The sequence below is a fragment of the Oryctolagus cuniculus genome, chromosome 6 (genome assembly GCF_964237555.1).
Source record: "Oryctolagus cuniculus chromosome 6, mOryCun1.1, whole genome shotgun sequence".
In the NCBI taxonomy this organism is placed as follows: Eukaryota; Metazoa; Chordata; class Mammalia; order Lagomorpha; family Leporidae; genus Oryctolagus; species Oryctolagus cuniculus.
In genome coordinates, this window is record NC_091437.1 from 26,843,097 (window position 1) to 26,870,575 (window position 27,479).

At 46.0% G+C, this 27,479-nt stretch overlaps 1 protein-coding gene across 5 annotated transcripts in view; it reads right to left on the minus strand.

Annotated features, from left to right (window-relative positions):
- The window catches only part of SIL1 (SIL1 nucleotide exchange factor), a 276,780-nt gene that overhangs the window by 148,189 nt on the left and 101,112 nt on the right, over positions 1-27,479 (minus strand). For all 5 annotated transcript variants that reach the window (XM_008255099.4, XM_008255096.4, XM_017341087.3 and 2 more), the window contains one exon: positions 23,330-23,465. In XM_008255099.4, coding sequence (XP_008253321.1) covers positions 23,330-23,465 — 136 coding nt within the window. The remainder of the gene's footprint in view (positions 1-23,329; positions 23,466-27,479) is intronic.

Genomic DNA, 27,479 nt, shown 5'->3' on the forward strand with positions numbered 1-27,479 from the left:
AGATGCAAGAGGTCCTGCTTATTTCTCTCCAGAAGGAACAACCACTGCTCCAGCCCAAATCCTGTTCCCAGTAGGGAGTAGGTCTTTGTCAGAGCAACACAGGTGTTAAGGCACAGCAAGGCACAGCAAAGCAAAACTGTTGCATCCTTGGGATCCAGACAGAGATGGAGAGTGTCAGGCCGAAGGGAAATACCTTTGATCTCACAGTTTTGTTGCTCTGAATGACTTCGTTCAAGCCTCAAATCAGTATGACTCCATCTTTGGGAAACACATTCTATGGGAGCCTTAAAATAAATTATGAGACAAATCAAGTTCCAACACAGGAAAAAAAAATAGAACAAAACAGGTGCTACTGAATGGCACTGCCCACCATCCTTCAGAGTTGAGTTAGCCACATCTCTCTTCCTAAACTAAGCTACTTTCTGCATCTGAAAGGGTGGTGACAATAAAGTCTACCCAATATGGCCTCCAGAAAAAATATCAGTGGAACCCACAGGACCTTGAGGCATCAGCACTAGCCGTGGAAGGGACTGGTCCTCTGTGATAGTCAAGGAAGGTCCTCAGACTCTCTCTCCATCCCTCACCCATCACACTATCACTCACACATTCTTCTATGGTAGTTTTGAACTGCGTACTTGACACTCACCATATGAGGTGGAGTCCCTTTTGCTTATCCTAAATTTAGTTCCCTTGAAATCAAGCGGAATTGTCAGGCTCTCTCACCAGGATTTGCTGACCCAGTGCACATTCCCGCTGTCTTCACCCTGTAAGTTTTTAGTCTGAGATACACACAAGCTCAATACACATAGAGATTAAATCTATTTTCCTTCTCTGGCTTTACTCTTCCAGATCAAAGGGTCCCATGCTTCCCCACTGTCCTCACATCCACACATTCCACATCTATCATGGCTGACAGAATCAGAGACAACATTCCTCCTCTGAAGCAGCCAGTCCTGGACTACAGGTTTACACAGGAGCAGGTGAGGGTTTGTCTCACAATGAAGCCCTCACCTTAGGGAATTTCTGCCAGGCAAGTTGTAAAGTTGTAAAGGACACTATGAGCTTACTCTTCCTGCTGCAATGATGGGATACGCTGGATAGGATACTGCAGAACCCACCCCAACATGACCATTATTTTTGTGCTGAGCAAAAGTAGAAAACAAAAAATAGTCATTTCCCTCACTGGAATGGGAAACCACTGGAAATTTCACAAGAGAAAGCAAGGCCCCAGATACAAGGGTGATATACAAGAATTCCTTCCTTCATTCATTAATAAATATTCATTAAAAACTTACTATGAGCCACAAACTATTCTGGGCCCTAACGATCTAGATGAAAGCAAGACAGACAGACTTTTTGCCTCTCAAGAGTTTGCATGCAAGTAGGCATCAGACAAAAAAAAACAACATAAGTACACAGTATAAAATGGTAACGTGCTAAGGAACAAAATAATGCAGGGAGATAAAAAATGACACAAAAGAAGAAAACTTCTTTGAGAGAGTAAACAGAAGGACTTGATGAGAAAGTCACTTTTGCTCTTCTGGAATAATTTCAAATTTACATAAAACTTACAAGGACAGTTGACAGAGTTCCTAGAATCCTTAGACATCCTTTGCCCAGTTTCAGTTTCTGTAATGCTATCACCTTACATTACCATGGTACACTGTCAAAACCAAAAATCAACACTAGCACATTACTGTTGACTAAACTCCAGCTTCTTCATGTTTCATCAGGTTTTTGTTTTTGTTTTTGTTTTTGTTTTTTTTTTAAATCAATGTGTCTTTCTGTTCCAGCAGTGGTTAGGATATGGTTAGGATGCCTGTGTCCCATCTTGAAGTGCCTGGGTTCAGTTCCCATCTCCAGCTCCCAATTCGAGCTTTCTGCTACTGCAGACCATAGGAGGCAGTAAATGATGATTATAGCAGTTGGTCCCTGCCAGCCATACAGGCTCCTGACTCCAACCCCAGCCCAACCTCCATCACTGGGAGCATTTGGGGCATGAACAAGCAGGTAAGAGCTCTTTTTCTGCTTGTCTGTCTGTTTCTTTCTGTCTCTTTACCTCTCAGATGAATTTTTTTAAAAAGACGAAGAACTGCATTTAGATGTCATGTCTTTTCTGGTCTGTGACAGTTTCTTGCTGTATTTATCACCACAATGACACTTTGAAGAATACTACTCAGGTTTTTATAGAATGCCCTTCAAACTGGGTTTGTCTGATAGTTTTCTCACAATGAAGCTGGGGTTACTAAGTTTGGGGAAGAGCAGAGCAGAGGAGAAATGCCCATGTTGTCTCATCCTATCAGAGAGTAAAAAATGACATGTTACAATACAGGTGATGCTAGGCTTGATCACAGGTAGTACATACCAGGCTTCTCCACTGTGAAGTTACTATTTTTCCCTTCCCAAAATCTATTCATTAGAGGTGAGTCACTAAGTCACTCAACAGATTTAAACTTTACCTTTTTTTTAAGGGAGAGAGGGGTAGTATCTCCATATATTATGGGAAGTCTTGTATTTACTTATATGAGTTTAGAGTCATATGTATTTATATTATACATCAGGATATAATCCAATGCCACTTTGCTCATTGTGTTGGTTAAATCCTTCAGCCCTGACCACTGGGAGAGGAGGTCACTTTGCTAAGGGAAAATGAGGGCACTACAAACCTCTCCAGCTGCAGAGCTTTCTGGGTCCAAGTTATAATGGGCCCCATGTGTTCAGAGTACATAAGTGAGGCCAAGGTAACAGAGGAGGGGGAACATAAGAGACAACAGCAGAAGAAATGACTAAAGGATGGTGAGCCACTTCATAGGTCTATGTAGGCCATGGAAGGGGCCCTTCCTTTGTGTGAGAAGGAACACCAAGGGACATCAGCACATAGGCAGACATGATAAAACGATCACTGGCAGATGTGTTGAAAACTGACTGCAGGTGATAACAGCAAAAGAAAAGAGGCCAATGAGGAAGCTTTACAAGAGCCCAAACCAGAGATAATGGTGGCTGATCGAGTGACAAGAAGAAGTGATCAAATTCTGCATACGATCTGAAGATAGAGCTATAAGAATTTGCTATCAGCTGGATTGTGCGATGTTAGAGAAAGGCAACAAGAATGGCTGCAATGATTTTGGTCTGAACAACTTCAAAAGGACAGGGCTGCAATTAACTGAGGTGAGGAAACTTACAGGAGTTCAATTTTAGACACGATCAATGTGAGAATGCCTATCCAAGTAGAAGTATCTAGTTGGCACACAGATCTGGAGGTCTGAGAAGTCTGGGCTGGGGATTTAAAAAATCTGGGAATCATCAGCATACAGATGAAATGTGAAGCCGTCAGGTCGGATGATATCACCAAGGGCCCAAGTACAGAATGACAGGGGCAGAGGCCTCAGGGCTTAGGCCTGGGGTGGTCTGGCACTGAGAGAAATCTATACTTTCTTCTTTTTTTTTCTTTAAGATTTATTTTATTTATTTGAAAGAGTTACAGAGAGAGGTAGAGGTAGAGAGGAGAGATCTTCCATCCACTGGTTCACTCCCCGGATGGCCGCAACAGACGGAGCTGCACCGATCTGAAGCCAGGAACTTCTTCCGGGTCTCCCAAGTGGGCACAGGGGCCCAAAGACTTGGGCCATCTTACTGCTTTCCCAAGCCACGCAGAGAGCTGGATCAGAAGAGGAGCAGCCAGGACTAGAATCGGCGCCCATATAGGGTGCTGGGGCTTCAGGCCAAGGCGTTAACCCGCTGCGCCACAGCCCAGCCCTAAATCTAGACTCTCTTACCTGCCCTTTAATCAGAGGGAAATTTAGTACGGTTTTTTTCACCCACAGTAAAATCCAATACTGCTCTGGGCCCCACAACTCTCAGGATACTTGACACGCAACCTTAATTCTCCCTCACCTCTTTGCAACTCTCTATCCCATCTGTTCCTGTGCTGCTGTGTGCTTGGTCACTATCACAAGACAGTCATTATTGCCACCACTCTTTCGTAAGCTGTTCCTCCCACTTGGTTAACCCTCTACACTCTGCCTCATCAAACGCACAGCTAGTGTCCTACCTGAAATGCACTAATTCTGAAATGTACTAATTCCTCTGACTCAGAATGAATATGCTTCCTCTGCAAGGCAGCCCAGGGACAACCACCCTGAACCTCTGTGAGACCTGCTGTCTGTACAGTATTCATCAGTTGCTGACCTATGTAGCTAGCTAACTTTAACCTATAAATACCAAAGTTTCCTTTCAGAAGAACAGCCTACTAGCCTCTTCTGTTCCCCTAACAAGAGCCTGAACCAAGTACCTACCACATAGCAACTGCTCAGTAAAAGTGTGTGGATTATTTCATGTCAATTCTGATATCCTTCAGCAAATTCTTTGAAGGCAAGGGCCTGTTTTGGAATCCTCCTCCACCTGGTACTGGTTGGACACAAGGAGGCAGGTACACAATAACTGTTCACTGTCAAAGAGGGTGATAATGGGGCTGGCGCTGTGGCACAGTGGGTTAATGCCCTGGCCTGAAGTGCCGGCATCCCATATGGGCACTGGTTCAAGACCCAGCTGCTCCACTTCCTATCCAGCTCTCTGCTATGGCCTGGGAAAGCAGTAGAAGATGGCTTAAGTCCTTGGACCCCTGCACCTGCGTGGGAGCCCCAGAAGAAACTCCTGGCTCCAGATTGGCACAACTCCGGCTGTTGCAGCCTATTAGGGAGTGAATCAGTGGATGGAAGACCTCTCTCTCTCTCTCTCTCTCTCTCTCTCTCTCTCTCTCCCTGCCTCTCCTTTTCCCTGTGTAACTCTTTCAAATAAATAAATCTTAAAAAAAAAAAAAAAGAGGGTGATGACAATATCCCTGTCCTTAGAGACCTCACAATCTGAGCACAAAACAGCAAAAACTTGTGTTCTGTACTGCTGCCCTGCCTAACATGAAGCCAGACATTTCCTAGTTAAAGGAGAAGTACCCAGGAACCATGTGGGAAGGAAATCCCACAGCATCCGATGTGTGATACAGAGCAGGGGTTAGAGGTGCTCAAATCTCTGGTGTTATCTAAATGGCCCAGACAAAAGGTTGAGAAACTGGACAAGATAATCTAAGAGACAAGTCAGATCCTTTCTAAGAACACAGAGAACAGAGAGAGTCTATAAAAATATAAAGATGTTTTCTAAAGAATTATTTACAACAGCAGAAATCTAAAAACCATTTAAAAGTTCAACAATATTGCCAGCACCGTGGCTCACTTAGTTAATCCTCTGCCTGCAGCACCAGCATCCCATATGGTCGCCGGGTTCTAGTCCCGGATGCTCCTCTTCCAGGCCAGCTCTCTGCTGTGGCCCGGGAGGGCAGTGGAGGATGGCCCAAGTGCTTGGGCTCCTGTACCTGCATCGGAGACCAGGAAGAAGCACCTGGCCCCTGGCTTCGGATAGGCACAGCACCGGCTGCAGCGGCCATTGGGGAGTGAACCAATGGAAGGAAGATCTTTCTCTCTCTCTCTCTCACTGTCTATAACTCTACCTGTCAAATAAATAAAAAGTTAAACAATAATAATCACCTAAGTATAATTTGGTAAACTTACACAATTGAACATATTAAAGATCAACACCTAGAAAATGTTCACTGTATATCTAATTAATGTCAAAGGCTCTAACTTTTTAAAATGTTCTGTTTCTAGAGGGAAAGTATCAGTCTCAAAATAGTATGAACAGCAATAACAACAGTTTTGTAAAAACAACTGGAAAAACAGAACCATAATGTCAATTTTACATCTGTAAAATTTGGGTAGGTTTTTTATTTTTTTTAAAGATTTATTTATTTACTTGAAAGACAGAGGCTTAGCCTACTATGCCACAGTGCAAGCCATATATATATATATGCATTTTAAAAACAAACATGGTCTTGGAGGTTATTTCTCAATTATCTAGACATCTGACTGCTAGAGGGCTCCTACTTCCAGGATAGAACACAAAAATCCTAAGGGCCAACCCTCCACTCAGCCCTCCCCACATGCACATACCCAAGACAGGGAAAAATCAATGAAACTATAAAACCAAGATCTCCAGGGAAACATCCTGTCCTGTTGGCCTTTGGTCTCCTAGCCGTATATTTCTGGTGCTCAGTAAACATGAAGGACAAGGAAGAAGCTGTGGGGGACCTGTAAGGCCCAGATTCCACTGAAGCAGTGGCATCATTCCCTCCTCCTCCTTTACCCTATTCTAGGACTGCTTCCTCTCCTTTCTGAGGCTGGGCAGCACACAGACCTAGCACGTAGCTTTTAGAACAGATAAACTGCTGACTCTTTGCACCACGGCATTCATCTTTTGCAATTTTTTTCCCACTTCCTTTCTCCCTCTTCTTAAAAGGTGATCTTGCCTTTCAGCTAGTACAATGCGGCAACGCACTGAACCAGCGTGCCAGTCTGCAGAGAATCATTGAGAGAATGAATTTGAATAATAAAAGCCAGAAGAAGGCGATACCTCGGAGAGAGACTTGGTGTAGTACCTTCAATTTAGAACCTCATTTCAGTGGCTAATGCAGTCGTTGGAGACATTAGCCTAATTTTTGCCAGGAGAGTCCAGTAACACAGCAATACTAACCACGGGCACAGAGGACTTTGCTCATCTCAAAGACAGAGTGCAAAGAATGAAATTAGCAGCACTGCACTTCTGCAGCAGAGGAAAGCAAATCCTCACCCTCCCTCAATTCATCACCAACCATGGTTAAAATGAAAAGATCCAGGAATGTGTGTGGGAGTCAGCACAAGCATGAAGTTCAAGGGAAGCCAAGAACCTCAAGAGGCTCTCGTGAGGCACTTAAGGACTACAGGCAAGCTAACTTTAAAGGACGTCCGATAAATGCAGCCCTGCAACAGATCTTGTCACTGCCAAGCCCTGTTTGCTGCAGGCTTGGGAAGGCTCCAGAACCTGCTGGCAGCTCAGCTAGCTGAGGCCACAAATGGGCAGGGAAGTCCACCAAGGCCAGCCTGGAAGGGAGAGGCTCAGCTCCAATACATCTACACAGGAGGGGTTCCTGAAACAAGAGCTTCCCCTTGGCCATGTTACAACGAAGCTACAACTGGTCTGGTCAAGCCATGTCTTACGTCTCAGTCTCTTTGTTACAAGAGTGTAACAGGACCTTTGGCATTTTTGTAGCTGTGTGGCTATTTGAAGAGTGGGCATGAGGCTTGGCGCTAGCACAAACATCCTCAGGGAGCACAGTGCAGGGGCCTCGTGGCTCTGCTCTAGGCTGTGCTAACAGTGCATCCAGTACTGTCTCCTTGGCTAGCCAGGCTGAGGAAGGTACTATTTTCTCTTGTTCTAAAAGATTGGTGAGCCAATAGCTCCCTCTTTTCTTCCTGCATCTTTCTCATTGCCTTCTTCCCCAAAGTTCTGTTCTGCTTCTTACTCTGTTGTTCTGGGTTTCTGGGTTCTTTTAACTTATTTAGGGATAGGTGAAAAGACGACAAAATCCAAGTCTTCACAGCCAAGAATTTTCTAGAACCTAATGCTCCCTCCCTACCCCACGAGAGGGCAAAAGAGAGGCTAATGTTACCAGTAACTCACTTTGAACAGCATAACCAAACCAGCACTAGCCTAGAGGCCTCAATGACCTTCACAAGTCAATACTGCAATGACAGATCCAAAGTCACCTATAATCCAGACCCTGTGAGTGGGTTGCTGGGAACTGCAACTTTCTGTTTGAATGGATCCCTAGGTTGTTTATTGTGCTTAAGGTAGTGAGGCACCCTACCATGCTCTGACTGTACTTGACACGACAGGCACACAGCAATCACTCAAACACCAACCTTGGGACTAGAAATCTTCCCAGGGGTCATCATGAAGTCTCTGGGATATGAGTGACTGTCCTCTGTTCCTTACAGATACTAAAGGCCAACCACTGAGGAGAAGCAAGGGTTGGGAAGAAAAGCAGGAGAATTGAGAGGCTGGACACCCCAAACTCCACCCAACGGCATACACAATGAGAGGAGCAGCGCAGGGATAGGGAAGCAGAGGCAGGGAGGCAGGACGTGCTCTTAACACACACAGCCTGCCTGCCAACACTTACTGGATGGCAGGAGTCTTCGCTCCGTGGGCGAGGACTGAATCACGTTATGCATCTTCTTTTTCTACACAGCATGTACAAAACTCCCTCATCTCAGGAAGCGAAGGTGAAGAGGAGGGGTGCAGGGAGCATGTGAGAAAGTGTTAGTCTGCAACTGGAAGCAAGATTTCATTCTAATCCTACAACAACTTCCTCAAACCATAAGGGGCCCATTCTGGGAAAAGCTGGGCAGGCCAGGGGTGGGTCAGACTGTGGCTTTTGATAACGTCAAAACACCATGAAACTGTACCAATGTAGTATTGTTAATTTCCCTGTAAGGAGTAAATCTTCCCATAAACATAAATCAATCCTTCACTGCAATTTTAGAAATCTATTCCAAAAAGAAAAAATCAGTTATTACCAGAAACTCTAAATGCTCAGCACTAGAAGCATAATTAGGGGAGATTCTGAACAGTGCCCTGAGGCAGGCCATACAAGAATAGGGTAGAAAGGAGTTATACACACTTAGAAAGCTCATTTAGGGAATGGGCTGTGCATAATGCATGCAGGCCCTGAAGTGCAGACACTCCCTCCCGGCAGCCTGCTCAGAGGCAGGCTGCGAGCCGCGACACTGGCAGATGGCTGCCCCAGTGGCAATTGTGCACGCTCCACCAGCTGCCTCCTCCTGTCCCACCCTTGAGCACAGACTCACACTCCCAGGAGGGGTGGGAAGCACAGGCAGACATTACCCCCAAAGAATGGTGACATTCCCTAGGGAAGGTAAACATTTCCATCAGAAGGCAGAAGCCAGCACAAGGCAATTTGTCTCCGTGCAGGGAAAAGGAGCCGCAAACATAAAGTTGCTCATTCAAAAGAGACAGATGATCTCTGCAAGCCAGGCGGTGCCAGACGGTCTGCAAAGGGTTTGTATATCCATCAGCACAAGTGGCTGTGCTGGGAGAGGGAGGCGGGTGGGCAGAAGGCCAGGTGGGGTGCAGGACTCTCAGGCATCAGAAATCCTACGACAGGTCAGGTGGCCATCTTGCCTCTGGGGTCAGAGCCCATACACAGTGGCAGCAAAGATTTGGTTTTTGGCAGATTCTCTCTCCTCTGACCCTGGTACTCCCAATCTTCCTGGTCCATACCCAATGTCTGTCCACTCAGAGCCTCTGCACTCACAAGCTTTCAGGGGTAGTTCATTGTCCCCACTTGAGCCAGATACTGTTCCTGTCATCAATGTCCCCATCTTTTTTTTTTTTTTTTTTTTTGTCACATGTGACTCAAAGAGAAATGACAGTTCACTACTCTTCTGCCTAAAATAACCTACAGAAAAGTATGGTTTATGAACTCCCTCCTAATACAATACATAATTCAAAGCCCAGCCATTTGTCACAGTATTGAGTAATGCACATGCATCCCAAGGGTCTGACAATAAAATGTGTAAATCAATAGCAAAAAGCAGTACACCTTAGCCACTGAGTTAAAACACAAAGAACATTTTTTAGCATTGATTTTTTTTAACTCAGAAAATATGGGCTTCAAGGGTAAACACTTGTAAGGGAGATGTATGCTAGAATGGAAGATGTTATACTTTGCAGACCACCCCCCCCACAGCTGACTTCAATGCAAAACTAAAAACTACAAAACTCAAATTCTCCCAATGATAATGATGGTTTTCTTCTACAAACCTTGCTATTAGCATGACAGGGATGGCCACATCAGTCACAAGAAAAGCACAAGTACCTTTTATGCTCAAGAAAAGCAAGCAAAATACTTGCTTTGTGCAAAAGCAAGGTACTTAAAACAGGAAAGAAAATAATAAATTATTGCAAAGCTAGGTTTGAACCTATTTTTCTTTCTTCTGGATGATCAAACAGTGAGCGTAGGGGTAAGAATTGCAATCCACAAACACATTGCCATAGTGACTGCTGCTTAGATAAAGGGATAAAACAGAATTTCATTTATAATCCAAGGGACAGAGACAAGTGCCCCAATCACTCAGCCCTGCAGAGTCCCAATGCCAAATGAGTGGCCTCCTCTCGAGTTGCTATATGGCACTGCTGCAGGACCACACCTGGGCTGGGTGTCTGCTCTGCTACCTTGCCAATCATCTGCCTAGAGTAGATTGCGCCTCAGGTGCAGCAGGTTCATAGGGGCTAAAGTAAGCCCTCAGTAAGAGCCCTCACGCTGACATGGGCAGTGAGACCAAACTAGGTGCTACCTGTTGTGCGAGAGGAATGGCTACACCCTGGTCAGTTTCTTCTTTACCTAAAAGGCCACTTGGACATGCACTTATTTTAACATTTTTTCTGAAATAATTTTACATACATATTTAACTTTTATTAATTGATTTATTTGCATTTATTCAAAAGGCAGACAAAGAAAGAACTTCCCACTGGTTCACTCCCCCAAATGCCCACAACAGTCGGGGTGGGGCTAGGCAAAGACAGAAGTGAGGAACTCCACTGGGGTCTCCCATGCAGGTGGCAGGATCACCTGCTGCTGCCCAGAGTGCACACTAGCAGGAAGCTGGAATCAGAAATAGAGTTGGGGGGCCAGTGCTATGGCGTAGCAGTAAAGCTGTAACCTGCAGTGCCAGCATCCCATATGGGTGCTGGCTCAAGTCCTGGTTGCTCCACTTCCAATCCAGCTCTCTGCTACGGCCTGGGAAAGCAGTAGAAGATGGCCCAAGACGTTGGGCCCCTTCACCCATATGGGAGACCCGGAAGAAGCTCCTGGCTTCTGGCTTCAAATCAGCACAGCTCTGGCCATTGCAGCCAACTGGGGGAGTGAAACAGTGGATGCAAGACCTCTCTTTTTCTCTCTGCCTCTCCTTCTCTGTGTGTAACTCTTTCAAATAAATAAAATCTAAAAAATAACAATAAAAAAGCAAACAGAGCTGAGACTTGAACCCAGGAGATCCCAAGTGGCAGGTAAACCACTGTGCAAAACACTAGCTCCTGAAATAACTTCAGACTTACAGAAAAGTTGCTCAAAAAAGCACAGCTCTGATATACTCTTCATTAAATTCCCTGGATATTAATATCTTACATAACTACAGAAATTATCAAAATTAAGAAATTAACATTGATATACTAATAGTAGCTAAACTATTTCATCCATTTTTCTACTACTTTTTTTCTGTTCCAGAATCGAATCCAGGCAACATACTGTATTCATTGTCACGTTTCCTTAGTCTCCTCCAACCTATGACAGTCCTTCAGCCTTCGTCTTTCTTAACTTAGATATATTTGATGAACACTGGTCAGTTATGCTGCAGATCATACCTCAGTTCAGGCTGAGGTATACAACAGAAACAGCAGCTAACATTTATTGAGATGCTACTATGCACCTAGTACCACACTAAATGCTTCATATTTACCTTACTACTCAAAATAACCCTCTGAGGTTGGTATCACTAGCCTTATTTTACAGGTGAGGATAGTTCATTAAACCTTAGTGGAATTGGGGTGGGTGCTGTGGTGCAGCTTGGGACACCTGTATCACATACTGGAATGCTAAGGCTACTTCCAGCTTCCGAACTAGCTTCCTGCTAATGCACCTGGCAAGCAGCAGATGGCCTAAGTTCCTGGGTTCCTACCACCCATCTAGTAGACTCAGATGGAGTTCCTGAGTCTAGGATTCAGCCTGGCCTGGTCCCGGCACTTGCAGGCATTTGGGGAGCAAACCAGCAGATGGAAGAGCTCTCTTCAGTCTTTCAAATAAAATAAAAAAACCTCTAAGAAAAACCTTAGTGAAACTAAGTAACTTGTCCAAAACCACTCAGATGTTAAAACAAAACAAACCACAGCTGCAACATGAGACCCTGATAGACTGACTACAACACTCCGTTGTCCACTGTATTCAAGGAACTACAACAGCTAAATGCCAAAATACAGCCTGGGCTCGGCCCTCTGACTGTTCCCTCTCTGAAAAACATGTCTCACTGAAAAACAGGCATTCTGGACTTTGTCTTTGTTCTGAAGGAGACAAACTGCTCCACTGTAATTTAAACATTTTTGCCCATACAACCAGAAGAATGCTTCCTCCTAATAAGAAGTACCTTCCTGGCCTAAGGACAAAGAAGGGGCCATTGTTCTCCAGAGACCTCACTCCAAACTGGTTCTAGGCAGAAGGGAAATACACAAGCGTACAATGTGTTTAACTCCAGTGATCCAAGTCTTTGTTGAGTGTATGCAGACATAGAGGTCACAGGTTAAAACAAAGAAAACACACCAGCCAAGGATCGCATCCTTTCCACGTCACACTGAGATATCTGATGATGGGCAATACAGGCTGGTGCCTTCTTGTCAGCATGCAGCTCCACAAGCCATTCATACAGCAAGCGCTGTGTGTGTGTGTGTGTGTGTGTGTGTGTGAGATTCATACAGCAACCACAATGTGTGTGTGATTCATACAGCAACCAATGTGTGTGTGTGTGATTCATACAGCACAGTATGTGTGTTTGTGTGTGTGTGTGTGTGTGTGTGTGTGAGAGAGAGAGAGAGAGAGAGAGAGAGAGAGAGAGAGAGAGAGAGAGAAAGGGACTGGGCTCTGGGAGACAGGTTGGGAAGAACTCCAGCTGTACTCTGGGATTTGTTTTTAATGCTTATGACTTTAGATCACTCAGTTCCACAGACTTGATTTTCCCCAAATCCCCTCTCTGGCAGTGCTAATGTGTTTTTCTTCTCATTCTGACTGATCAGCGAAATACGTGGCTGGAAGGATTGGCTTGGAAGTCATTTATTTGATGCTGGCAGAATCGAGAAAATATCCCCACAGCTACATACACCTCTGTCTGTCCATACGGCCACCTGCCACTCAACTGCAGGTAGAGGCCACTACACCAATGGAGGAGAAGAGGCAAAGCAGACAGAATGTAATGGAGGAAAAACAGGAGAAGAGCAGAAGGAATGGGAATGGGGGTAGGGGGGAGGAAGAGGGAGAGAGGGAGGAAAAGAGCATTTTGTTAAATAAGCTACAATAAAAACAAGATTGTCATTGACATGTATGAGCAGGGTCAGATGATGCAGTAAAAAGGTGAAAAAGTTTTCACCTTCCTTTGATTTGTCTTCCTCTTACTTTTCTTCACTCCCTAAGTGCACCCCCGAAACTGTCACTAAGAGGAACTCCTGTAAATCAAACATACCATCTGGCTACCCCATTACTGTCATATTTCTAAGAGAAAGAGTCCCTCCCCTTTGAAATCAACCATGCTATACCTATCTCCAACATATTTTCTGCTAGCTTTTTTGATCACATACTGGAAGTTGAAATGTTAACGATCTGTAAGGAACAATTTGCCCAGCCTCTCCATCTGCAACCTAACCCAGCGGGAATCTAAAGCCAGCTAACAGCCTGAAATCACACGGCACACAGGGTCACTTAATCCACCATGTTTAAGGACATCTGGATCTACTCCTCAGATCTAACCTAGGAAACCAAGACGGGCAGCTTGAATAATTCTGCATCCACTTGAATAATTTCCGCCTCCTAATGTCAACAGTCTCCAGCAGTCATATTATTTTGTTCCCACACAGACTTTAAATAATACTGCTTTCAGTAATGACACTGTAGTTTCTATATTAAGAAGAAAGAGAGGAAATCCTAGGAAAAGCAATGAGATCTGAAAAGAGAAATCTCCAACGGAGACCAGGAGAAAATGTAGCCATTCCCTCATGGGGTATCTTGAGGGACAGAGTGGACAGTGAGAGAGAGAGACAGAGAGAAAGGTCTTCCCTTTGCCACCAGTTCACCCTCCAATGGCCGCTACGGCCGACGCGCTGCGGCCGGCGCACCGCGCTGATCCGATGGCAGGAGCCAGGTACTTATCCTGGTCTCCCATGGGGTGCAGGGCCCAAGCACTCGGGCCATCCTCCACTGCACTCCCAGGCCACAGCAGAGAGCTGGCCTGGAAGAGGGGCAACCGGGACAGAATACGGCGCCCCGACCAGGACCAGAACCCGGTGTGCCGGCGCTGCAAGGCGGAGGATTAGCCCAGTGAGCCGCGGCACCGGCCGAGGGTTCTTTTCTATAATAGACACAGAGTACCAGCAAAATGGGATCTCCCAAAGGATGTTCCTTTCCTCCCTTCCCCATTCAACTACCAGGACAGGATTCCTGGGTTCTGTTCTGCCTGTGCCATTCTTGCCTACAAATTTAGGACAACTCCCTCCCTTTCTGTCTAAAAGCCTGAGCTGGCAAAACCAGGAGATGATGGAATGGAGATGAACAAGATGATGTTTATGCAACATTTGGAAGGCTACTGGGCCAGAGAGCAGGGGTAGTTTTTTTTTTCCCCTTAGGCAAAAGGAACTTTACAAATACAGCATGCTCTTATTACTATTCCATAAAAACTCACCTCTGCCCAGATAAACTAATTATGGCCACAGGTAATCAAATCTGAAAACTTTTTAATCCAAAGAAATGGTTCTGTCCTTCCAAACAACTGCATTATACAAACCATAAACAGACTATTCTGGGAATTAAAGAAATTAAAATAAAACTCAATCTTTGTTTGCCCAAATCAACATACTATGGGAAATAAGGCAAGACCAACAACCTATGAGTTTATGAAGGAACAAAACCAAACCTCAACATGCGCAGAAAAAAATCAGTCTGACCAGAGCACAAACAAGAGAAGGCTTGGGATGCTCCTGTACGCAGAGCCCTGCCTCTCTCGACTGTTTTCCAGGCCTGCCAGATCAGTGACTAATGGGTGCACCCACATCCTGACCTTGGGCATCACCAGGGGCCTCAGAGAGTCCCCTACATGTTCCTTTCTCCAGAAGAGGGAAGGTTGGTACAAGTTCCAAACGGCTTCCAGCTTGCCAAAACCCTGACCTTCTTTTCCACAAAGCCCCACAGACAGCGGAGACAAAGGTCCCCCCCACCAATACCATGTGGGAACACGGGTTCCTGGAATGATCTGCCCATCATTCCTCAGACTCCACCTTTCCCTCTGTCCATGTAAACACTGTCCAGGGACCTGAGAGGTTGAAAACTCATGAAAGCCCCAGTCCTGGCCCACTACAAAATCAAGTTGTCCAATGTCAGCTGGGTCCTTCCTGATGCCGGGTGATGTTTAGTTCTGACCTCTTGATTCTTCAAGCACCCTGCCCAGAGAGGTTCTTCCTAACCTTTCATTTCTCAAGCACCTTTCTCAAGTCCTTCTCTTTCATTACCAAAGACAGAAGCCCACCATCAGGTTTGCTCAGAGAATCAAAGATGTCCAAGAGAGGCTTCCTCAGTTCCCTTCTGCATCTCCCCAACCTTTCCATGTTTCCTTCTAGTCTCTCCTCTAATTTCTAAGGCTCAACACAATTATGAGGCCAAGAACTTTCATCTGCTACCTACATAATTTTGCCCCATCAAACGCTCTCCTCTCTGGGGATTTAAATCTCTCCATCACCACTGAGTCATTTCCCCTCTGCCTTCAGAAAAACACAAGCTCTCTCCATTCGGCTTGAAGCATCTTGCCTTTGGGAAGTCTTTCCTTCACGGCCACACTTGCGTCTGGTAGTCCTCCTACACCCAAGTCCATGACCTCTGTCATGCCCACCTAGGTATCCCCAGCATGGAGCACCATACTTGGAATGCTGAAGAAATATAAAATAAATGAGGTTGTTGATCCAGTTGTCTCTGACAATGCCATCTGAGTTCTCTTCTTCCACTTCCTGACTCTGTCAGAATGCAGGAGTTCACATCATTTTTCTTCCTTTCCTCATCTGCCAGTACAGCCCCTGGTTGGACTCCATGACAGGCTCACAGGTTACACTCACTTTCATATCTTAGTATCTACTGGATTGTCAGTTCTCCTCCTTATCTCCCTTCCCGCCCACTACCCCCCATCTCTGACAGAGTAGATGCTGCCAACTACCAATGGCCCATTATTCCTCTACACACCCTTACCACTCCAGCCAAGCAGACATACTCCCTCTCCCTCTTGCTTCCCACCTTGTCCTCTTCCCTAGTCAAATATTATCTCCCCTTAAGTTCCAGGTCAATTCCCAGTGTTTTGACAAAACCATGGATGTAGCAGGTTCTGGAAAAGGGTCTCTCATCTCAGGTCCAGGCCAGCACTTGAAAGCCATCCCCAGCCCTGATTAATCCAAACCCTGGAGTTGGGCTGTATTCTCTTGGCCAGGAGTTGAGCCCAATGTTGGAGAAAAAAGGGAAGTCAGAGCTATACATGTTCTCTGAACTTGAACTATAGCCAAGACCTGGGCCTGAGAACTGGGACTGTTTTCGCAAGTTTTCTATCATCCCTATGTACTCTAAGTTTTCACCTCAGCCACTTCAGGTGTCCCAACTTCTGGAAGGTGACACTATGCCACTCGCCTAGGTATTCTTGATTATACCTCAAAGAGAACAGGTAGGTGGAAGAAAGGAAAGGGAGGACGAGGGCCTCAGGGTGAGTATTAAGCATTCAAATAGGTATTAAATGAGGATGGCCAACAGCTGCTCTCTATCACCTGACAAATCTACAGACTGTAAACTGGACTCTGGCCTGTGCCAATCCTTGAGCAGAGATGCCCAGGTATCTGGTGCCAGCAAAGAGCTCAGCCAGATGGCTATAAAGTAGTCTTGGCCTTGGCAGTGGCCTGGGACATGTGGAACTTTGCTGCTGGGGACAACAGTCAGCCACTCTGGGAGGCTCATGAAGAGACCTTCCGACATGACAGATGAGATCTGAAATGAAGAGTTCTAAGCCGCCCCCGCAGAATCTCTGGGCCTGCATGAATTCCAGTGCCCCATCCTTTCTCTTCTAGTGCATGGTAATGAGAAGCCTCAGAAACTGTTTCTATGGGGCTGCAAGTGGCCTCACATCCTGCCATCTCCAAATGGTTCACCCTGATAAGCCTGCATTACCAAGGAGCAAAGCAGATGCTCAGAGTGGAGTGAAGAACACTTAACAAAGCTGGCAGAGTGACAGTGATAGGAACAAAGGGACCAAAAGTATAGGTAGGAGAGGAACAAAGTTCTCAGGGAATCCCAAGATTCAGAGAACTGAATCCCAAGTCTCAGAGAACTGAAAGGCCTCAAAGCAGGAAAGCACTGTGCAGAAGGAGCCAGCACTAAGGATAAGCTCTGATAAACATCTTAAAAAAAAAATGCTGGGGATAGCAACTTGAACCCAGAAAGGAGACAGATCATGAGGCAACACTACACTGGCTGCTCTACCCAGCTACTACCCTGCCTTCCTAGCACTGCCCTTGAGCCAGTAAGAGACCATCTCACAGAGCCACCTGGCTATACCCCTCTTGCAAGCCATTTCCTCCTGCTGGGATCCAAGAAGTCCCTCTAACCCCACTTTGATGACTTAGGTATAAGCTGCCCTTTACTGCCAATCCTGCTCTCAAACACCCCTCATAGGCAAACACACATGTATGCGTATGCACACACGTAGAGGAGGAGACAGAAGAGGCCACATTCTCGGGGACCACTCTGGGAATCAGTGATCAGTCAGGATGACCCATCCAGCCTAAGGGATGGAGAAATGATCATCTACCTCCCAAGCATGGAGCTGGGGAGGGGCAGAAGGCACTGGAAACTTTCCCCCTTAATCTCACTTCAATTAAGCCTCTGATATAATTAAAATATATATGAGGGGCCTAAGAAAAAAAAAACTGTGGAAAATCACAAATAACTTTGAATTCCATTTTCCACAAACTTTTGAAGGTCTTTGTCCCTAGTGCAGTGGTCTTAAAAACCTAGTAATTTCCTGACAGGCATGTCTTTTATGACAATTCATAACAAAGCATAAAGAACACATCTGAGTTCATGCTAACAACATAACTCTCAATAGTGCCTCCAGGCAGCTTTGGAACGGGGGCTGGTACCTGGAAAGACCAACCAATGATTAGAGGCCAGGGACTTCCAGCCCCCTCCCCACTTCCCCAACTCTGATCTCTGGGGAGGAAGCACAGGCTGAGGGCTGAGATCAGTCATCTGGCCAGTGCTTTAATCAGTCACACCCACATAATGAAACATCATCAACAATGGGGTTCAAAGAGCTTCCTGAAACCCACCTGAGCTTGAGGGTGCCAGCACGTGGAAGTGCTGGCAGGATGGTGCACCTGGAGAGCATGTGAAAGCTGTATTTGCCAGCCCCCACGGCCACTTTGACAGATCACCCCATGCAGCTCTTCCCTTTGGCTATTCCTGATTGCATTCTTTACTGTAAGGTGTGAATTTATTTTCCTGAGCTCTTTGAGTGTTTTGAGAAAATTCTCAAACCTAAGCATGGGGTTGCGGGAGTCCTTGATTTACAGTTGCTCAGTGAGAAGTACAGGTGGCCCAGGACTTGGGAATGGCATCTGAAAATGGGCAGTCTTACGTGACTTTACGTGACACAAATCCTCATTAGACAGTATCAGAATTGAACCGAACTGAATATCACGTTGGTGTCAGATGATCGGAAAACCACACAGTCCCTCCAAAGCTTCAGAGGGTCAAAGGCTCAGCAAAGACAGTCCTCAGAGTCACCCAGCCAGAGTCAGGTGCTCCTTCAGACAGATGTCCAGGGCCTGCAGGAAATCAGACTCCTCGCTTAAATACTTGAAACCAGAGTAGTTGGTCTACTATAAATGAGGTTTTTAAAATTCAATTCCCTCTTATTGCTCGTGCAGATCTGAAATGATCTGACCAGATGGCTGGTGCTCTATAATTCTTGGATTGCTCTCATCAGTTGTTGATGATTTGGAATTTTTTTTTCCTCTCCCTCACATGAACGTGTTGCTGCACAAGCTTCCTGCGTGCTTTCATCGAGTGGGCTCTTTGTGTTAATGCCAATATTTCAGAGACTCTCACAGCCGCCTGAAGTCAGATCAGGTCAACAAGGAGCCCCAGGTTTGATCCAGGTTATGCTTTCCTGAGTCTGCATTGGGCCCTCATGCAACATGGGCCTGAGCAATATCAGAGGGTTTTTTGCCTAGGCCACCCCCCTGCCTCCTCTCCCTCTATCAGCTCCCCCCAAAAAAAAAAACAAAAAAAAAAAAAAACAAAAAAAAAACGGAGGTAACAAAGGTATATTTTTCAAATGACAAATACAGCTACTTAGTGACTACATCATATGTGTCAGACACTGCAGAATACTTGATATGTGTTTATCTTATTTCATCCTAATATCAGCTCTGTGCATATTTTTATCCCTATTTTCACATGAGGAAACTAAAGTTCAGAGATTCTAAGCAACTTGACCAAGCCCACACAGCTCAAAAAGGGAACTATAGGAAGAAGTAGCATTTTGGAATTTGATTAACTGCCCTACCAGGAACTCAGAATTAAACCAAAAAGGCCCAGGGCAGACCTTAACCACAGTGTTCTTTATACATTCACTGAGCCCATAACAGCTCATCAGGACATTTGAAAACACACTGGTGGGTTTCTTCACTGTCTCCACAGCCTCTGTGAGTCTCTAAGCTACTAAAGGGCAGGAAAGTATGGTACAGTGGTTACAACCTGGGACTTAGAGCCATACAGAGCTAGGTTTGAGATCCTACTCTACCACTTCTTGGCTGGTTAGCTAAGACATTTCTTCTCTGAGACTCAGTTTTGTCTGTAAAAATCAGAGTGATGATAGCACCTGCCCTCCAAGGATGTTTGGCAACACTGATGCTCAGTAAATGTGACTATTATCTCTATCTCTGGCTACAAGTAAAGCACCTGGCACCAAGTAGGATCTCAGGAAATACCCACAGTGAATCTGGCTATGACCAGGTTTCTTTAACAAGTGTAAAGGTGTTTAGGGGTCCTCAACCCCAGAACAAATCCCTGAGTTCCTTGCCCGAAACCCACAAGACCTGCCAGCAAACAGTTTTCCTCGGCTTGCTTGTGAACAGCTGATGCTGAATCCACACTCAGATGCTTGCTGTGCCTCCGTAAGGTGAGGTGGATCCCAAAATAAACCACAAGAGAGAGACAGAAAAATCACTTCCGGGAACAAGTGACTTCCATCCAATGAGGATGCTGACAGTAATGACAGAGGAAGGCAGAATTCAGGAGCATGACCTGCAGCTGCTTCCACTGCTGAGTGGCTGGAGCCCAATCCACCCCCTGGCCTAGCAGAAAGACCCCTCAAGTCACCAGTTGGGATTTTGGTGTTCCAGTCAGCGACAAGGCAATCAGGAAATTACCTTTAAATAAGCCCAACCCACAACCAAAACAGCCCATGTACCCTAGGACCCCCTGCTTGGAAGCAGGAGGGAAAGAGAGCCATGGCCCTCCCTTTGGAGACCTGAGTGGACACAAGGCACTGAACTGGGGTCACTCACTGTTGGTTTAAATCTGCTCTATTTAAATCCCCAAAAGCAATTCCTCCATCTTCTTGTGCCTCACCCGGGTCTCTCAAGCCAAAAATTCTCTACTAACCCTTCTCCTCACCATTAGCCCTGTTCCTTTACCAGAATCCACAGTGAAGGAGGCAGGGAGAAAGTTGTCTAGACCACAGAAGGGTCTCCTTCGTACCCCAAAATCCCTCTCCCACCCAAGGCCAGAGAGACAGGAAGGCTGCACACTAATGGTCCCCTCACTGGTATCCAACTTCTTAATCAACCTGAAGGGGTGATGCAGGTGGGGAATTTACCTCTGAAAATTAGAATGGCTTTGTACTGCATTATGTCCTCAATCAGGAACTGGGCAGAGGGCTCTGTATCTGCCAGCTCACTACACACAACTGCCTCTGCAGTTTCCAACAAGGAAACCAAAGAGCAGAAAGATGCAGTGAATGCAGTGATGTGCCCAACACCTTCTTAGTAAAGCTGGGGTTTGAAACCGGCGCTGGCTGAGTCTGAGTCTTTAGTCTTATCACTAAATTATGCTACCTCCCCATCTATCTACCTGTCAGAGAAGTTCTCCAGACTGGCAACATTTTTTTTTCACCATTAGGTAACTGTACCAGAAGCTCTTGGGCAGCATCAGAATGTGAATTAAATATTATATTCTGGCAGAAAACAAGTGCCAGTTATCCATGCAGACTAATGAGAGGCCAATTTCCTAACAGCACATCAAACAAAACACCTAAGTCCTGTGGTGGGGCCTAAAAATGTCTTGTCTGCTCCCACAGGACTACTCTATGGTTTCAGACCTGCAATCTATGGTGCCATGTCTGAGAGTAAGGCCCAAACAAGCCTCACCCAACCTCCCCAGAACCAGTCCTTCTTGGGGAGTAGTGCTCTTGGAGTTTAGCCGACAGGACTGGAACCAGAGTTGCTCTGATTTCCAAGCTGCAAGTCCCTAGTATCTATACTCAACTGCAACACACCAGCCTTTGGGGCAGCTGCAAGGGAGTGTTGTGCAGAAGGCTTTAAAAAGGACTCTCTCCAAAAAGTACAATGCAGAGGGTAAGGTCAATAGAGCAACCAGTTAAATGTAAAAACCCATGTTCCACTCTAATTCTCTGGAAGCTTCTCAGAGCTCATGGCCTGCCTTTATCATATAAGCTCTACTTTCCTTCCCCAAGGTGTACAGGGGGGCGTCTTTTCTTTATCCATTAACAGCAGCTCCATTGTCTCAAGGGCCCAAGGTCAGAACCATCAACCTTGTTCTGTTTGCAATGTGGACCAAAGCCTTAAAGGGCACTACTGACTCAATCACAGGGACAGAGAGGGTAAGAAGTGGAGGCAACAAGACATCAGTCACCTGCTCTAGGCATTTGCCTGGTTAAAAGTGATACAAGCAGGGCTGGCACTGTGGCGCAGTAGGTAAAGCCACCGTCTAAAGCACCAGCATCCCATATGGGTGCCAGTTCGAGTCCTAGCTGCTCCACTTTCAATCTCGCTCCCTCCTGATGTGCCTGGGAGGGCAACAGAAGATGGCCCAAGTGCTTGGGTCCCTGCAGCCACATTGCAGACTCAGATCAAACTCCTGGCTCCTGGCTTTGGTCTGGTCCTGCCCAGGTTATTGCGACCATTTGGTGTGTGAGCCAGTGCATGGAAGATCTCTCTTGATTGATCGATTGATCGATCGATCGATCTCTCTCTCTCTCTCTCCGCTTCTCCTCTAACTCTTTGAAATAAAATTTAAAAATTTTTAAAAGTGATACAAGCAATATCACATAAACCTAGTGGGAATAGCCCATGTCTTCCCCTCCCCAAACTAGAGTCCCTCTAGTTTTAGTACCCAGGGGCCAGGGAGGCTCAGTTCTCAGGGAAGCTGGGGGAGAACAGCCAGAGGTTGGATCTGCTAAATCCAGAGCCTCTGTTCCTAAAGCCTCCCTCTGCTCTAACACCATTAGCTCTCACTTGGCTTCCTTGGTGCTTCATCACTCTTCTGTGGCAGCAACTACCCGTATGCAAGCCCAGCAGGAGTGATATTGCTACCAGAAAGCTGGCTGGCACAGCAAATGCTGTCCCTGCCAGCACAGCAGCAATGGGGGCAGTGAGGACACGGTGATGAACATCGGCAAGGAACTGATGAAACTGGCCTGTGCCAGCTGCCAGGGTTTGCCATCTACCTTGCCACAGTGCAGAATGCAAACAGCCTAATCCTGAGAACAGTCCCACGTGTCAGCATAGTGGGCTCTGACCAAGGACAACTGGAACTGGGAAGGAGAAGTGGGAGGAGAATGGATCCATGCTCCAGGGTCAATGACAGAGGACGAGTCAGCTGGATGACATGGGACAAATTACTTAACCTCTCTAAGCATCGATATGTTCAACTGAAAATAAAGATAAAAACAATCCTTACCATTGTGAAGACTGAACAAGATTACACACATGAGGCACCAAGCACAGTACTGGAATATTGTAAACACTCTCCAACTGCTGGCCATTTTCATTATTATTTTAAGCCCTGGGCCCAGGTTCACGAAAGAATTAGAAAGCAGTTCCTTCTGAGAATGCCCCATTTAAAAACCAGGCCAGGACCAGCCCAATCCCAGCCACAGGTTGAACAAGAAAACACTCCCGCCCCACACCGACGCTCAGGACTCTCCTGTGAACAATATTTCAGCAGCATTGAGCCGAGCAGCAGAGCTGAAAATAGCATTTGCAGAGCAAGGCACATGTCACTGCCTCTCCTGTGCTTCAGAAGTGCAAGGAAAGAAAGTTTTCAATCACTTGCTCGGAAAGCACGGCCACCCACCACCTGCCTTCCTTCCAGGGCACTCAGATGCTGCAGTCTCGGTCCTGCTGGAGAATGAGGGTCTCTGAGGCCTGCCGCAGCAGCCACCGCTCTAACGCACCACACTGTTCCATTCCCGCAGGTCAGAGAGCAGCCGCCTCTGCAAAGCAGCTCCACGAAGACAAAGGACCCACTTAGTCTGAATCCTGGTGTGTCTCGTGAAGACAGGGCAGAGCATGGTACCTGGTCGAAGGGCCTGCCACTCATGGGTAGGGTGAAACACCTCCAGGACCTCAGTGTCCAGCTCGTCCTCTGCCCTGGTTTCCTTCCTCTCTGTTTCTTTAGTGCCACTCTTCTCTGGGTTGGTAAGTGCAAACTCCTGGGAAAAGAAAACACAGGGCATGAACTGCACCACACGTTCCAGGAAGCAAAAGGTAAATCGTCTGCTGTGGCACTTTCTTTACCCCTCTCCAGACACAAACGGACACCTGCAACACAAAGTCAGCCTCAAAACCACGGTGAGACGGCATGGCTTAGTGAACACAGCCTGTTGTAGCATTCTGTATAATCATAAGGATTGTACACTATCTTGAGAGGGTTAAGAAAACATACTTGGGAAAGGTTACCAAAAGAAGACATTAAGATCCATCTACTTTAGAGCCGGCGCCGTGGCTCAATAGGCTAATCCTCCACCTTGCGGCGCCGGCACACCGGGTTCTAGTCCCGGTCGGGGCGCCGGATTCTGTCCCGGTTGCCCCTCTTCCAGGCCAGCTCTCTGCTATGGCCAGGGAGTGCAGTGGAGGATGGCCCAGGTGCTTGGGCCCTGCACCCCATGGGAGACCAGGAAAAGCACCTGGCTCCTGGCTCCTGCCAGGATCAGCGCGGTGCGCCGGCTGCAGCGGCGGCCATTGGAGGGTGAACCAACGGCAAAGGAAGACCTTTCTCTCTGTCTCTCTCTCTCTCACTGTCCACTCTGCCTGTCAAAAAAAAAAAAAAAAAAAAAAAAAAAAGTCAAACAAAGATCCATCTACTTTTTTTTTTTTTTTGGACATTTATTTCAAAGGCACAGTGAGAGAAAGGAAGAGACAGAGATAGATCTTACATCCACTGGCTCACTCTCCAAATGGTCACAATGGCCAGGGCTGAGCCAGGCTGAAGCCAAAAGACCTCCATCCAGGTTTCCCACAGAGGTGACAGAGACCCAAGTATTTGGGTCATCTCCCATCACCTTCCCAGGCACATTAGCAGGGAGCTGGATCAGAAACGCAGCAGCCAGGACCTGAACTGGCGCTCTGACAGAGGATGCCAGCATGGTAGGCGGTGGCTTAACTGACTGGGTCACAATGCTGGCCCCAAGCTATGTACTTTTTACTTGACATGCTACTATATATACACTGTTAAATATTTAAAACTCTTACTATTTTCACAATAAAAAATGATATGTATACAAAAGCAGCACATATATGAGCAGAAGAAGAAGGCCTCCAATGGTTACTACAGATGTACACAAGCTGGTAGCCAAGAACCTAGTGGTTCCCAACAGCCGAGTGGGGCACAGCATAGCCCTGGCAACCTCCCTAGGGGGCTTATATGGCCCAAATGCTTCTTGGTACATTTCAAACCATGGAGGAAAAGGTGCAAGTAAGACAGTTGAGGTTCAGTGAGGCTAAGGAAGGAAGACTTCCAGGTTGGAAGCCACTTATCCACCTTACTTTCTCCCACTCTAAGAACACAGAGGATAAAGAAGATGGTGTCTGTGCAGCACATGAGCTCAGGAAAGAGATGCAGGAATGAAAAGAAATGATACAAAGTGTCATTCATTTGCTCCTTCCCAACTTTCCCATCTTCCTTTTTCCACCTAAAAGCAGTAAGGCCTCTCTCAGGAAACTGGAAACACAGGAGTCCAGAGCTCTGGGGAACAAGGAGAGCCCACGTTAGAACACCGAGAGGTTATTTCAGCCCTCCTACCTCCCCATCACCAGCCTTCCTCCAACTCCTAATGCCTCTTCAATTCCTCCAATGAGCATAAACATATGCTGACTACTTTATATAGATCTCATTTTGGTCTCCTACCAATTCTAACCATGCCTGGGAGATGTAATAAATGCATGCTTCTCTTCAAGCAGTGCCCCGGCTCCAGACAGGGGCTCCCATGGTGTCTGATATTTAATTCGCTATCAGAGGAAAAGTTAAGGTGCTAAGGTGTTGGTGATGACAAAGTAAAGTCCCTTCTAGAATTTTCATGTTTAACAAGAAATAAAAGCATAAAATGGGGGTGAGCGTCATGGCACAGTGGGTTAACAGCTGCCGCCTGTTTGACACCAGCATTGCATCTGAGCACTGGTTCGAGTACCAAATGCTTTGCTTCTGATCCAGCTCCCTGCTAATGCTCCTGGAAAGACAGCAAAAATGCTTGGGCCTCTGCCAGCCACATGGAAGACCCAGAAGGAATTCCTGTCTCCTAGCTTTGGTCTGGCTCAGCCCTGGCCATTGCAGCCATTTCGGGAGTTAACCAACAGATAAAGATCTCTCTCTCTCTCTCTCCCTCTATAATTCTGCCTTTCAAATATATAAAATCTTAAAAAAGAAAAAAGCTTAAAATATAGAAGGAAGAACTGCAGACCTTGTTGAGGATTAGCAAGAAAAATATCTTGGTCAAATAGATGCCTTCAAATCATCTCCAAGTTTGTGAGGAGCACTAATCCCAGCAGAGTAGTTAAGAACACAGTCTTTGCATCAGATAGCACAACACTGGAATCCCAATTTCTTCTGACTCTGGCAAAGTTGCTCTAAATTCTAAGCCTCAGTTTCCATTGAAAAGTAGAAATAACAACAGCATCTAGCTCATATGTTAGATAAGTGTTGTAAACTAGTAGCCTGGGGTACATGGTAGATATTATTATTACTGACAAGTCAGATGAGTCTGTGCTGTGATATCCAACAGTGACTATACAATAGAGTTCCATTCAGGCAGGTCAGAATGGGGTACAGCCTGGAGCCTCAAAACCCCTCCTATCCTTCAATTTGAAGTTTGTACAAACCTGAGCTCAAAAGAAGAATTGGTACACATGAAGGTGTGCTTGGGAGACTATAGAAAAATACTGGCAGGAAGCACCCTTCATTCTGCGGATATGGACATCAAGGACTTCCAACAGCTCAGCTTTCTGAGGCCAGGCACTGTGTCAGACTCTCTTATTACTATATCCCCATGCCCAGGACAGGGTTGAACAAATGTATGAACATCCCTCTCATAGGCAGGGGTGTCTTTTGGGTGCCTTAAGCTGTGGTGAACTCAAGAGTACCTGATTTGCTGAAGGTAGGCACTAACCTCATATTTCAGAACAAAGACTACCTTGTCTATTAAGCACACAGAGCCCAACCCTGCTGGCCAGCACCTGCCAGAAGTACTAGACGGTGGAATTAAGAAAGTACTGATAAAATTACCTAAGAAGTATGTCGCACAGCACCACAAAGGGCACAACACCTCCAGAGGGCGGGGTGGGGGGTTAGGGGTGGTAGTGGTAGATATAAGTGAATGAAGGGAGCCAGTTAAATAACAGAAGGTGTTGGGACTGTGGGGACTGGAGCCCTTCTGCCTGTACAAAGGAAAGAAGCTGTTACTCGGCAGGTCCACTGCTGCCACCCAGGCATTCAACTTCAAGAGAAAAGGAAATTCATACATATATATTTATGTATTAAACATACATTATGTACATTATGCATTATATATAATCTATGTATTAAATAAAATACAATATGTCATATATATATATATATATATATAATGTGAAATGTTCTTATTTTTAAAATTCTAAGAGGGCCAAACTAAACACATCTAAGCTTCAAACTGCAACTCACACTTCACTGGACTTATTAGCCAGTTAACTCCAGGCAGGTGTGGCTACAAGAAAGTGATAACATTCTCATTATCAACAGAAGCAGATAGAGAAAAAGGAGATGGTGATAATGGGAAGATGAGAGGCAGGCCTAGTGTTCATTCTGCTGCCAGGGGCTGGGAAAGTCATTTTTTTTTCTAGATTTCACCAACAAAGTTTACAAAATAGATTCAAGAAGGATTATAACAAGACCAATGAACCATGAGCCACACACTTCAGGCCTCAGGGAGGCCAAACGCTTGTGCAACATCCTATGTTTTCTGTTTTTTTAAAAGATTTATTTATTTGAAAGTCAGAGTTACAGAGAAGGAGAGGCAGAGATAAAGGGAGAAAAAGAGAAATCTTCCATTCACTGGTATACTCCACAAATGGCTACAACAGCCAGGAGCTTCTTCCTGGTCTCCTACATTGGTGTAGGGACCCAAAGACTTGGGCCATCTTCCACTGCTTTCTCAGGTGTATTAGAAGGGAAGGGAATCAGAAGTGGAGTAGCTAAG